Source organism: Eumetopias jubatus, unplaced genomic scaffold, assembly GCF_037043125.1.
Source record: "Eumetopias jubatus isolate StellerSeaLion01/CBP00866 unplaced genomic scaffold, mEumJub1_p1.0 scaffold_8, whole genome shotgun sequence".
NCBI classification, from domain to species: Eukaryota; Metazoa; Chordata; class Mammalia; order Carnivora; family Otariidae; genus Eumetopias; species Eumetopias jubatus.
In genome coordinates, this window is record NW_028274814.1 from 97,480,464 (window position 1) to 97,492,624 (window position 12,161).

Here is a 12,161-nt window from a genome sequence, read left to right on the forward strand (position 1 = left end):
CTAAAGTATTCGAGTATATTCTTATATTTGGCTAAAAATATGCACTTAACACAGGCAGAAATTAAGTTATTTTTCACTCAAATGTTTATGTAAAGTAACGAAATCGTTGTTTATTGATTCACTTATTCACTCAACAAATGTTTGAGTGCTTACTCTGTTCCAAGTATCCTCTTCTTGGTTCTGAAGATAACAAGATAAAAGGGGAACTTTTGAGGAAGCAGGACAAGATAGCTAGATACTGATTAAAGTAAAAAATTAGACAGCAGTTTTTATTGTGAAAATAATCATTAAAAGACCTTTAAAAAGTAACTGTTTTTGCTAAATATGAATAAGTAGGCAGTTGGGGATTTAGAAGTAACCCTAGCAATAGAAAAACCTTTTTCCAGGGTAGCACCATCCAGAACAAATTACATTCATTGGCATGATTTATTAATCATATAGATTAAAATGTCAGCTAATATTTAAATATTGTGAGCTTTAAAGCTTAGCCTTTGAATATTTTCTGTTAGACTAGTGTGGTTCTGAACACTTCAAGAAATATTTTTTTCATAAAGGCAGGACTGCTAGACAGAAGAAAGCTGTTGTGGGCCATTCATCAATGGAAAGTAAGCACTGCATATATTTGTGATGTATGCAGATTGAATAAAGCCTGCGAATCATTGGTTTATCTGCAATTCAATCAGTAGCATTACCTTGCTGTGTAATATTCTGTTTTAACCAAATGAAAAGATTGGCTTAGAAAATATAAATTTTTCTGCCCAGAAAAAAAATAAAATTTTAAAATAATCTTAGAACACTCTGTTTTAGTTCTGATTTCCCCCCTTTAAAAAACGTGGCCCTTTTGCCCATCATAAGGTATTTTTATTCTTCATTTGAATTAATAATGCTAATATTTTTCTTCTTACTACATAGAAAATTAAAAAGGATCCTTATACAGCAACCATGGTAGGATTTTCCAAAGTCACAAACTACATTTTTGATAGTTTGAGAGGCAGTGATACCTCTACACATCAACGACCGCCTTCAGAAATGGCAGATTTTCTTAGTGATGCTATTCCAGGTTTAAAGATAAATCAACAAGAAGAACCAGGATTTGAAGTCATCACAAGAGTGAGTGAAGATTTATATTAATATATCTTTTATATTTTAACAGGAGAAATGCTTTTTAAACATGTACTGAATGCTATGGAAATAGAAACTCAATTTTGGTTATATCTGCCTCTTATAATCCTTATAACTTTTTTACTAACTAATATATCTAACAACTAATACTTGTTCTGCCACAAAATTCTTGGGTTGTTCTTCATCGATTACTACTTATACTTTCTGTTTAATAAGTTGGATCTCTTTTCTTTGATTACTTTTTGATAATAATGAGCAGGTTGTTTGTTTCATTGAGTGCACAGCAGTCAGTAAATAGTGAACCTTACATATTGTTCTTAGTTCTGTTCCTAATTTATATGTTTTCTCAGTAAGGACCAGAGGCAGCTAGTCAGGACACTACTCTAGGGCTTTTATGCTCATGTGAGTCTTTTCTTTTTTAAGTAAGATGGATCTTGGCCCTGAATTATGGCAAATCTTTGTATGTGCTCAGCAAGACTTTTGAATTTGCTGCAATTCTAAGCTGTACATAGAACATTATAAATATCTGAATTGTAATATTTAAAGGGTTTATCTTACAAATGGCATTTTAAATTACCAACATCTGTTAATTGAATAAAAAACTGTAGAAAATACCAAGTGGAGCTAGTGGATCATGAATCAATTCTGAGAGCTACAAATTGTAGTTTGGAAGAAAAGCTAATTTTAGAATATGATTAGTGGAGTAATACTGTCTTTTTAAATACAGCATACCATTTAATTTGAAGGGTCTTTTATGTAATTTACATGTCGAATGTTTTGTACTGACGTAATTGAAACTCAAAATAGCAAATGTATTCCTGTCTCTGAATTTGTAACCCTGTTATTTGTATGTTTAGTAGGAAGGAAAATGTATGGAATGCTGTTCAAGTTCATAAACTAAACATTGGAAAATAAGGGAAGATATTAGAAATGTTAGAACTCGTGCCTGAGTAATACATAGTATTTTAGTTATGGTTTCCATGTACCTTGATTTAATTTCACTGGTTAAAAGTGTACTCCTTATTGCTTATCTTCTTTTAGATTGATTTGGGAGAACGACCTATCGTTCAAAGGAGAGAGCCAGTATCACTGGAAGAATGGACTAAGAACATTGATTCTGAAGGAAGAATTTTAAATGTAGATAATATGAAGCAGATGATATTTAGAGGGGTAAATACCTTAATATGGAGGATATTTGAAACTGCTGATATTTAAATTTTCTTTTTTTATGGGAGGTGTGGAGGTAGTCATGGAATGTACTCCTTTTTGATGAATGATGCCTTAAAATCCCTGTAGGACAGTGTGAGATCCTTGTGATGTCCCATTAGGTTCGTTGGGGAGGTGGGGACTGAATACCATTAAGCCTAGGGAAGAATAGTCTTCCTTACCTAAAGTTCTGTGGGTAATGTGAAGGAGGCATGTATGTACCCCAGTGGTAGTTGCCTTATCTAAGAAGGATTGGACTTAGAAAGACTAATCAGTCCTGCTGCCTTCTATAAATCTGTATACTCTGCATTGTTTAAGCTTTCTGGCATTTTCAGAGTCTAGAGGTAAAAAAACAAGTTAGTATTCACTGAATTGAGCTATTTTATGTATAAAACTATCTCTTAAATATTAGTTTCCCTGTGTATCTATATGCAAGTTTTATGAACTTAAAGTATTGCATTCTTTTTTACAAATGTGTTTAATGTTTAATATGCATATTTTCTTTAGGGACTTAGTCATGTGTTGAGAAAGCAAGCATGGAAATTTCTTTTGGGTTATTTTCCTTGGGACAGTACCAAGGAGGAAAGAACTCAATTACAAAAACAAAAAACGTAAGTAAGATCTTTTGTGTGTTCATTAAAGAAATTCAGATAACTCACCCATACAGATTAGTATAGAGCTTCTAGATGATTATTTTAAATAGATGAGAGTATGGGAAAATAATTTTATTTTTATCTTTTTAATTGAAAAATCATGAGCTCTGTACTTACTCAAACTAGACATTTCAAACACTCACTGCAGTTGTGTTGGTGAATATATATAGAAAGATGGAAAAAAAAAATTCCACTTCCCTTGTAAAAACATTTTCCATACTTGAAAAATAACTAATTAGATAGGGATTTTTAAATATATCTTTCATATTTATTTGTTTTTGTAATTATGAAATTATAAAAATGTCCCATAAGAAGTATATTTACTATTTAAGTTAATTACCTTTAAATTATTTTCCTGGTGCTCTTGTAACATAAACTAGTCTTTCATTTTTTTTTTGGAAGACTGGTTCTATTTTTAAGTAATTTCTCAGACTTGAAAACTTAGACCAATTTTCCAGGTACCCTTCTTATTCCCAGTTCATCAGTCTAGCCTATGATTTAAATTCAGTCTGAATCATTATGTGCATATTTAAACGTTCAGACAGTCCTTTCTCTTTCAACACATTTGCCAGTTCTTTTTTATTTTATTTTATTTATTTATTTGAGAGACAGAGAGTGAGCGAGAGAGAGAGAGCACAAGCCAGAGGGTAGAGGCAGAGGGAGAAGCAGACTCCCCGCTGAGCAGGGAGCACGATGCGGGGCTCGATCCCAGGACCCTGGGAACATGACCTGAGCCTAAGGCAGACGCTTAACTGAGCCACCCAGGTGCCCCAATTGCCAGTTCTTCTAAGACATTTCACATTAACAAGTTTGTGAAAAAACTGGCTAGAAAATGGAAGTCTTATGTCACATTAAAAAAAAACAAACAGCAATTTGTAGCTTTGTATTTATAATTATTCAGAAACTTTAGTAGTTAAAATATTTAATAACTAGAATAATTTTAGGTATATTAAGGATTGAGGTGAATGTTTTCTTAAAATCATACCTACATTACTTGTTTAAGCAAAGTTTATGGTATGTATAAGGTTATTTAATTTTTCCTTTATTTTCACTTATGAATCGTAACTTTAAACATTTCACTATCATATTTATAACCTCACATTTCACTGGCATCATAAATGCTTTGATACATTGTTAATAGGAAAACCCAATCAGAATTTTTAAAAATACCGTGTTCATAGCTTTTTTTGGTATAAAATTGTTTTCTGTAGTGACGAATACTTCAGGATGAAACTACAGTGGAAATCTGTCAGCGAAGAACAAGAGAAGAGAAATTCGAGGTTAAGAGATTATAGAAGTCTTATTGGTAATTTTTTCCTAATTTTGGAAATGCGTGAGAGGGGTCTACAATGAAGTCTTGATAAGATTTAAGAAGTGAAGATATATGCAGAGATAGGGCTCAAAAGAGAAATCAGAATTGGAGAGTACATTAGAATGTGTGTTTGATGTTCTTGGTTGTTCCTTTTCCAATAGGAATATGAGGTCAGTCAGTATAAGTACAGATGTATTTCATTTCCAGTTCCAAAATGTGAATTTAAAAAAGGTTTATTTGCTTATGGAATTAATTTCATTAAAAAATTATTGTCTCCCTATTACAAAAAATTTGTTTATTAATAGAAAAATTAGGAACTGTAGATCAGCAAAAAGAAGAAAATAAAGTTTAGTTTTGTTTCTTTCATCCAGAGATAACTATAGTTAATAGATGTTGGTTTATATCCCTCCAGACCGTCTCTAAATGTGCATAATTTCATTTTTTTAATAAATGACTTCAGATAATAAATTTTTGTCAGTGTTTGAGAATTGAATAACTATTATCTAGGAATAACTATTTCATAAAGAGATGCTTGACAAAATTTTACATTAAAAGAATTAGACTTATTTCCAAAGAGTGAGTACTGGGTTATCTAGCTCTTATGATAAAGGCCAGGTTGGTATAAGTTATTGAGAGAATGCATATTTACTGCTGTACATGTCTCTAAGTTTTTGTTGATAATCTCCATTTTACAAAAGAAAACTGAACCATTGAAAGCATAAATGACTTGTCCAAGATCACATGGTTAAGGGCAGTACCCAGTTTTAATACTCTTAACTATCTTGTTAGTTAGCCTCTATATAATTTTAGGATAGCTTTGGATAGTAGTGGAACTTATTTTTAAAATTCTGATAATTGCTTTTGGATTTATCTATAGCTTCATAAATAAAGATGGGGGATGTTTTTACCACCATGGTCAATACTACCTTCCCATGGAAGAAGAAAATCTCTAAATTATAGTTAGAAAGTGCAACATAACCAGTTTGGTAGCTTTTTTTTTTTCTTTTTTAAAAGATTTTATTTATTTGAGAGAAAGAGCACAAGTGGGGGGGTGGGGAGGAGGCAGAGGGATAGGGAGAAGCAGACTCCCCACTGAGCAGGGAGCCCAGTGAGGGGCTCCATCCCAGGACCCTGGGATCAGGACCTGAGCTGAAGGCAGACACTTAACCAACTGAGCCACCCAGGTGCCCCTGCCCCTTTTAAAAGATTATTTTAGAGAGAGCGTGAGCAAGTGAGGGGAGGGGCAGGGGGGAGAGAGAGAATCCTGAAGCAGACTCCCTGCTGAGCTCAGGGCCATTGTGGGGCTTGATCCCAGGACCCTGAGATCATGACCTGAGCCAAAATCAGAGAGTCAGCTGCTTAACCCCCTAAGTCACCCAGGTGCCCCAATTTGGTAGCATTTGTAGACATAAAGACAAATGATGAGTTTTTTTTTTAATTTCAATTCAGTTCATTAACATACAGTATATTAGTTTCAGAGGTAGAGTTCAGTGATTCATTAGTCTTATATAACACCCAGTGCTCTTGCCCTCCTTAATGCCCATCAACCAGTTACCCCATCCCCCGGACTGCCTCCCCTCCAGCAACCCTCAGTTTGTTTCCTATGATTAATAAGAGTCTCTGATGGTTTGTCTCCCTCTCCGATGTTGTCTTGTTTTTTTTCCCTCCCAATGCGATCTTTTTGGTGATAGTACTTTTGATTATAAAGTTTTTATTTATTCATGTAAGTAATCTCTATACCCAGTGTGAGGCTTGAACTCATAATCTTAAGATCAAGAGTTGGATGGTCCTCTGACTGAGCCTTCCAGGTGCCCCTGTACTTTTGACTGTAAAAGAACCTTTTTTTTTTTTTCTGAAAAATAAATTATACCAGAATAAACTGTGTCTTTCCTCAGGTTAAAGCAAAACGTTGGGAATCTTGAGGCATGTGGTTAAATGAGGTTTCCAGTTGGAAGTCTCCTGCTGTTTTCACTTTCGGTAGGGAAAATGGTAATGGACTGTTTTTTCCTGCTTGGATATAAAATATTTGAACTGGAAGGGATCTTACAGATTAAGTAATTCAGTATTTTAAGCCTTTTCTTTTTTTTGTTTTATTTATTCATTTAAGTAATCTCTACACCCAATGTGGGGCTCAAACTCATGACCCGGAGATCAAAAATTGCATGCTCCGCCTGACTGAGCCAGCCTGGCATCCCTCAAGCCTTTTCTTTCCACATGCCATATCATCTTCCCTTTTTTATCAGGCAGCAGTGATAATGGCTCTGATATTCTCAATCTGTCTTGTGTCCTATTCTCACTTTGCCAGGAATTTGGAGGAAAAATGTAGATGTTTTAAATCACCATAATATAATTTGAATTGAGCCATACTTTAGTCCATTTTTTTTTTTCATTTTTAGCAGATAACAAAATTGAAGCCCAGAAAAGGTTAGTAAATTGTCTTTAGTCAGCCCAGACTCATTCATAATCAGGTCTAATTCCTAATTCAGTAGCCTTTCAACTGTACCATGCTGTCTACCAGTAGAAGTATATATAATAAGTTGGTTTTAAAGCATTCTTTTTCTATAGTAGTTTTTCTCAGAAGTATTTTTTTGGAAAGATTACCAAAAGCTTTTTTTTTTGTTTTCTTTGATATAAATTTGCTTTATTAGAAAATACACAGGTAGACTGTAGATCTTGCTGTTAGTGCCAAGAAGTTGGATTTTGTGAAAAGAAACTATTCAAGCATTTTAAGTAAGACCGTTTTATTTATATTTTAAAATCAGTATTTCTGCTGTATGGAAAATGTGTTGAATCAAGGTAAAGTAGGAACAAGGAGACCAATAAGTGGGAACAACTATAAGCAACAGATGGTAGTAGTGGAGATGTAGAGAAATAAATGCATTCAACTTATATTTTGGTGATAGAATTGATAAGACTTTCTGATGTATGGAATGTAGGATATGAAGAGGAAAGAGAGAATTTAGGATGGGACTATGTTTCTTGCCTTGAGAAATTGGCCAATTGGTGGTTCCACTTATGAAGAGGAGGAGAATGGGGTATGGTGAAATTGAATTAGGTGTTACTTATATATTCCTTAAGGTGAGACCTACAAATGGAAAGTCCATTGGCTAGTTGAATAATCTGGAGCAGTCTAGTTAGGAGATATAAATTTGGGTATTATCAGTATAAATATCCACAGGAATAGATAATGTCACCTGGGGGGAATAAGAGGCAGATAAGAAGGCCCAGGAATCGCAGTCTTTAGAGCAGTGGTTCCTAACTTTGGCTGTATGCTAGAATCACCAGGAATCTTTTTGAAAATCATGTTCATTATTTTAAACATTCATGCATTCATTCAATAAATATTTACTTAGTGCCTCTTATGTACTAGGCTCTCCCCTAGGCTCCGGCAATTTATTAGTGAACAAAACAGACAAAGTACCCTCAAGAAGCTTATATTCTTGTAGGGAAGAACAGACAGTAAACAAGATAAGTAACATATGTAGTAGGTTAGTGATAAGTACTAAATAGAAAAATAAGGCAGCCAAGATGGTTAGGAAGTTTATGTGATGTTGTAGTTTTAACTTGGGTGACCCGAGAAGGCTTTTACTGAAAAGATGATATTCGAGTAGAAACTTGAAGGGGGAAGGGTGAGCTGTGCTGATATCTAGGTGAAGGGCATTCCAAGTAGAAAGGAATAGCATATGTTAGACTTGTTTTCACCCCAGGGTCTCTGCATGTTTGAAGTATAGCAGGGAGGTAAATATGGTTAGAGAGTAGAATATAGAAACTAATGAGGTCAAAGAAACAGTGAAGGAATAGGTACAGATCACATAGAGCCTTGTAATTCGTTATAAAGACTTGAGCTTCTCCTCTGAGTGTGATGGGAAGCCACTGGAGGGTTTTCAGCAGGAGAGTGATATAATCTGACTTTTAAACAAATCACTCTGGCTCCTGTCTGGGGAATAGCTGTGGGGGGCAAGGGAGGAAATATAAAGATCATGTAAGGTTATTGTGAGATTCAGGCGAGAGATGATGGTTGCTTGATACAGAGAGCTAGCAGTTGAGTGGATGAGATTTGAATAGAAACTTGAAGAAACAGTGTATGCCATGCAGCTATCTGGACGAAGGACATTCTGAGCAGAGGGAAACAGCATGGTCTAGACTTGTTTCTGCCTCATGGCCTCCGTATGTTTGAAGAAGAGCAAGGAGGAGACGTGTGGCTAGAGTCAAGTGAATGGGAGGGGTGGGGCATGGAGTGAATGATTGGGAGAGTTCGGTGTTGGTTTCTATATGTATTTTGAAAGTTTAACCTGTGTGTGTGTGTGTATCAGTGTCAGACAAGAGAAGCAAAGACTCAAGAGTGACTCCCAGAGTTTTTAAGGTGAGTAACTGGAGGAATGGAGTTGTGGGTTTTTTATTAAGACATGGAAAACTGAGAAGCAAGTTTGGAAGGGAATATTTGGAACTTGGTTTTGGACATGTTTAAGTGTGAGAATGCCTAATGGATGTCCTTATATTAATATGTACAGTAGGAGGTAGGTATATAGGACTGGAATTCAGGGGAGAGATAGGGGCTGGAGATGAAATTTAGAGGTCTTAAGCATATAGATGGTGGGAGACTAGATGACATTTCCAAAGGAGTGATCTATTTAGAAAAGTATGGGTCCAAGAATTGAGCCCTGAGGTACTTTTAACTTATAAGTAGGAACAATTAGGAGAAATCCACAAAAGAGACTCAGAAGAGAGCCAGAGAAAAAAAGAGGAAATCCTGAGAGTTTGTCCTGGAAGTCGAGTGAAGAAAGTATTTCAAGGAGTGACTAGGATGTCAGGTGAGCCGAGGTCTTGGATTCACCATTGCACAAGGTAATAAGGAGATCACTGGAGATTTTGATTAGAGAGGCGTTTTGGTAGAGTGGTGGAAGTGACAACCTGATTGGAGTGAGTTCAGGAGGGAAGCAGGAGGAGAGGACTTGGAGACAATATATACGGCTCTTTTCTGAAGTTTTACTCTAAACAGATGGAGACAAAATGGGCTGCTGTTATTTGGGAAAGAGGTTAAGTAAGATTTTTATGAAGATGAGAGAAACAACAGTATGGTTGAAAGCTAGGTGAGAATGGATCGAGTAGGAAGAAAAACTCATGAAAGTAGAGAGGGAGACAAGAATTAAGTAGGGCAGTATCCTTTGTGGATTTCATGCGCTAGAGGAGGGGTTAGACTTAACCACCATCATGGAAGTTCCTTTAGAGTGATAGGACAGAAGGAGACTGTGTGAATACCAGTGTGGTTATGTGGTTAAAATAGCAGGATCCTGTGGAAGTTCTCTTTGGATAACTTCCGTTTACTCAGAAATAGGAAGCAAGGTCCTCATCTGAGAGCTAGAGTTGGGAGGAGATAACATGTTGGAGGCTTGAGGACAAAGGAAAAGATATAAAATAGTTATATGAATGGGGAAAAGGAATGGATGAACAAAATAAAGCATGATTGCCAGACATTAGGGGCCCACTTGAGGTTAGTGATGGCGTAAATAAAATGGGGTCTGTTAGCATGGTTGTGTTTTCTTCCATCTTTAGCTATATCAAGTTAGATGGAGAGTTGGATTTAATGAGGGCTTTTTGTTTTCTAAACTTAAGTACTAATTTTCTTTCTAGAAATAGTTTCTAGAAGTACTTTCCTTATAAAATATTTTTATATATCATTTTTGTTTTCTGCCTGGCATCACTTCTAAATATATAAGAGGAAAGAAATGCAGATAGTTCATGAGGTAAAAATAATTTTTACCATGTTTAAATCCCCTGTTAAGGCAGATATTCTATATTTCACTATGACTATGTAAATTGTGCTTGAGTTAATTAAAAAAATAAACTTATGTACCCGCCTATCAAGACTAATTTGAGAATGAAACAGTCTCATGTTTTTTATTTTTTTTGTTTTTATGTTTTAAATATCTTATTTGAGAGAGAGCACGAGCAAGGGGGGAAGGGGCAGAGGGAGAGGGAGAAGCAGACTCCCCACTGAGCAGGGAGCCCAACGCAGGGCTCTATCCTAGGACCCTAAAATCATGACCTGAGCTGAAGGCAGATGATTAATTACCTGAGCCACCCAGGTTTTGATGTTTTGATGTTTTTAAATGCTGTTTTTTAAATTTTACATTTATTATAGTTTTTTTGATAAAGTTTTTCTTTATTTCTTTGAAAAACATATCCACAATTTTATAGATATATACTTGCTTTTATTAAACCTAATATAGTGTATTTTATTTATTTTTATTTTATTATTTATTTTATTTTATTTTATCATGTTAATCACCATACATTACATCATTAGTTTTTGATGTAGTGTTCCATGATTCACTGTTTGCATATAACACCCAGTGTTCGATTCAATACGTGCCCTCTTTAATACCCATCACCAGGCTAACCCATCTCCCCACACCCCTCCCCTCTAGAACCCTCAGTTTGTTTCTCGGAGTCCATGGTCTCTCATGGTTCGTCTCCCCCTCCGATTCCCCACCTTCATTCTTCCCCTCCTGCTATCTTCTTTTTTTTCTTTTAACATATAATGTATTATTTGTTTCAGAGGTACAGGTCTGTCATTCAACAGTCTTACACAATTCACAGCACTCACCATAGCACATACGCTCCCCAGTGTCTATCACCCAGCCACCCCATCCCTCCCACCTCCCACCACTCCAGCAACCCTCAGTTTGTTTCCTGAGATTAAGAATTCTTCATATCAGTGAGATCATATGATACATGTCTTTCTCTGATTGACTTATTTCACTCAGCATAGTACTCTCCAGTTCTATCCACGTCGTTGCAAATGGAAACATTTCATTCCTTTTGATGGCTACATAATATTCCATTGTATATATATACCACATCTTCTTTATCCATTCATCTGTCGATGGACATCTGGGCTCTTTCCATAGTTTGGCTATTGTGGACATTGCTGCTATAAACATCGGGGTGCACATACCCCTTCGGGTCCCTACATTTGTATCTTTGGGGTAAATACCCAGTAGTGCAATTGCTGGGTCATAGGGTAGCTCTATTTTCAACTTTTTGAGGAACCTCCATACTGTTTTCCAGAGTGGCTGCACCAGCTTGCATTCCCACTAACAGTGTAGGAGGGTTCCCCTTTCTCCACATCCCCGCCGACATCTGTCATTTCCTGCCTTGCTAATTTTAGCCATTCTGACTGGTGTGAGGTGGTATCTCATTGAGGTTTTGATTTGGATTTCCCTGAGGCCGAGTGATGTTGAGCACTTTTTCATGTGTCGGCCATTTGGATGTCCTCTTTGGAAAAATGTCTATTCATGTCTTCTGCCCATTTCTTTTTTTTTTTTTTTAATTTTTTATTGTTATGTTAATCACCATATATTACATCATTAGTTTTTGGTGCAGTGTTCCATGATTCATTGTTTGTTCATAACACCCAGTGCTCCATGCAGAACGTGCCCTCCTCAATACCCATCACCAGGCTAACCCATCCCTCTACCCCCCTCCCCTCTAGAACCCTCAGTTTGTTTTTCAGAGTCCATCATCTCTCATGGTTCGTCTCCCCCTCTGACATACTCCCCTTTTCTTCCTCTCCTGTTATCTTCTTCTTTTTCTTTTTTCTTAAAATATGTTGCATTATTTGTTTCAGAAGTACAGATCTGTGATTCAACAGTCTTGCACAATTCACAGCGCTCACCGTAGCACATACCCTCCCCAATATCTATCACCCAGCCACCCCATCCCTCCCACCCCCAACCACTCCAGTAACACTCAGTTTCTTTCCTGAGATTAAGAATTCCTCATATCAGTGAGGTCATGTGATACATGTCTTTCTCTGATTGACTTATTTCACTCAGCATAACACCCTCCAGTTCCATCCACGTCGT

General features: G+C 36.1%; 1 protein-coding gene across 2 annotated transcripts in view; it reads left to right on the forward strand.

Moving 5' to 3' along the window:
- Positions 1-12,161, forward strand: part of TBC1D15 (TBC1 domain family member 15) — an 82,718-nt gene that overhangs the window by 46,051 nt on the left and 24,506 nt on the right. For both annotated transcript variants that reach the window (XM_028110909.2, XM_028110908.2), the window contains 4 exons: positions 913-1,110; positions 2,164-2,292; positions 2,836-2,939; positions 4,193-4,287. In XM_028110909.2, coding sequence (XP_027966710.1) covers positions 913-1,110; positions 2,164-2,292; positions 2,836-2,939; positions 4,193-4,287 — 526 coding nt within the window. The remainder of the gene's footprint in view (positions 1-912; positions 1,111-2,163; positions 2,293-2,835; positions 2,940-4,192; positions 4,288-12,161) is intronic.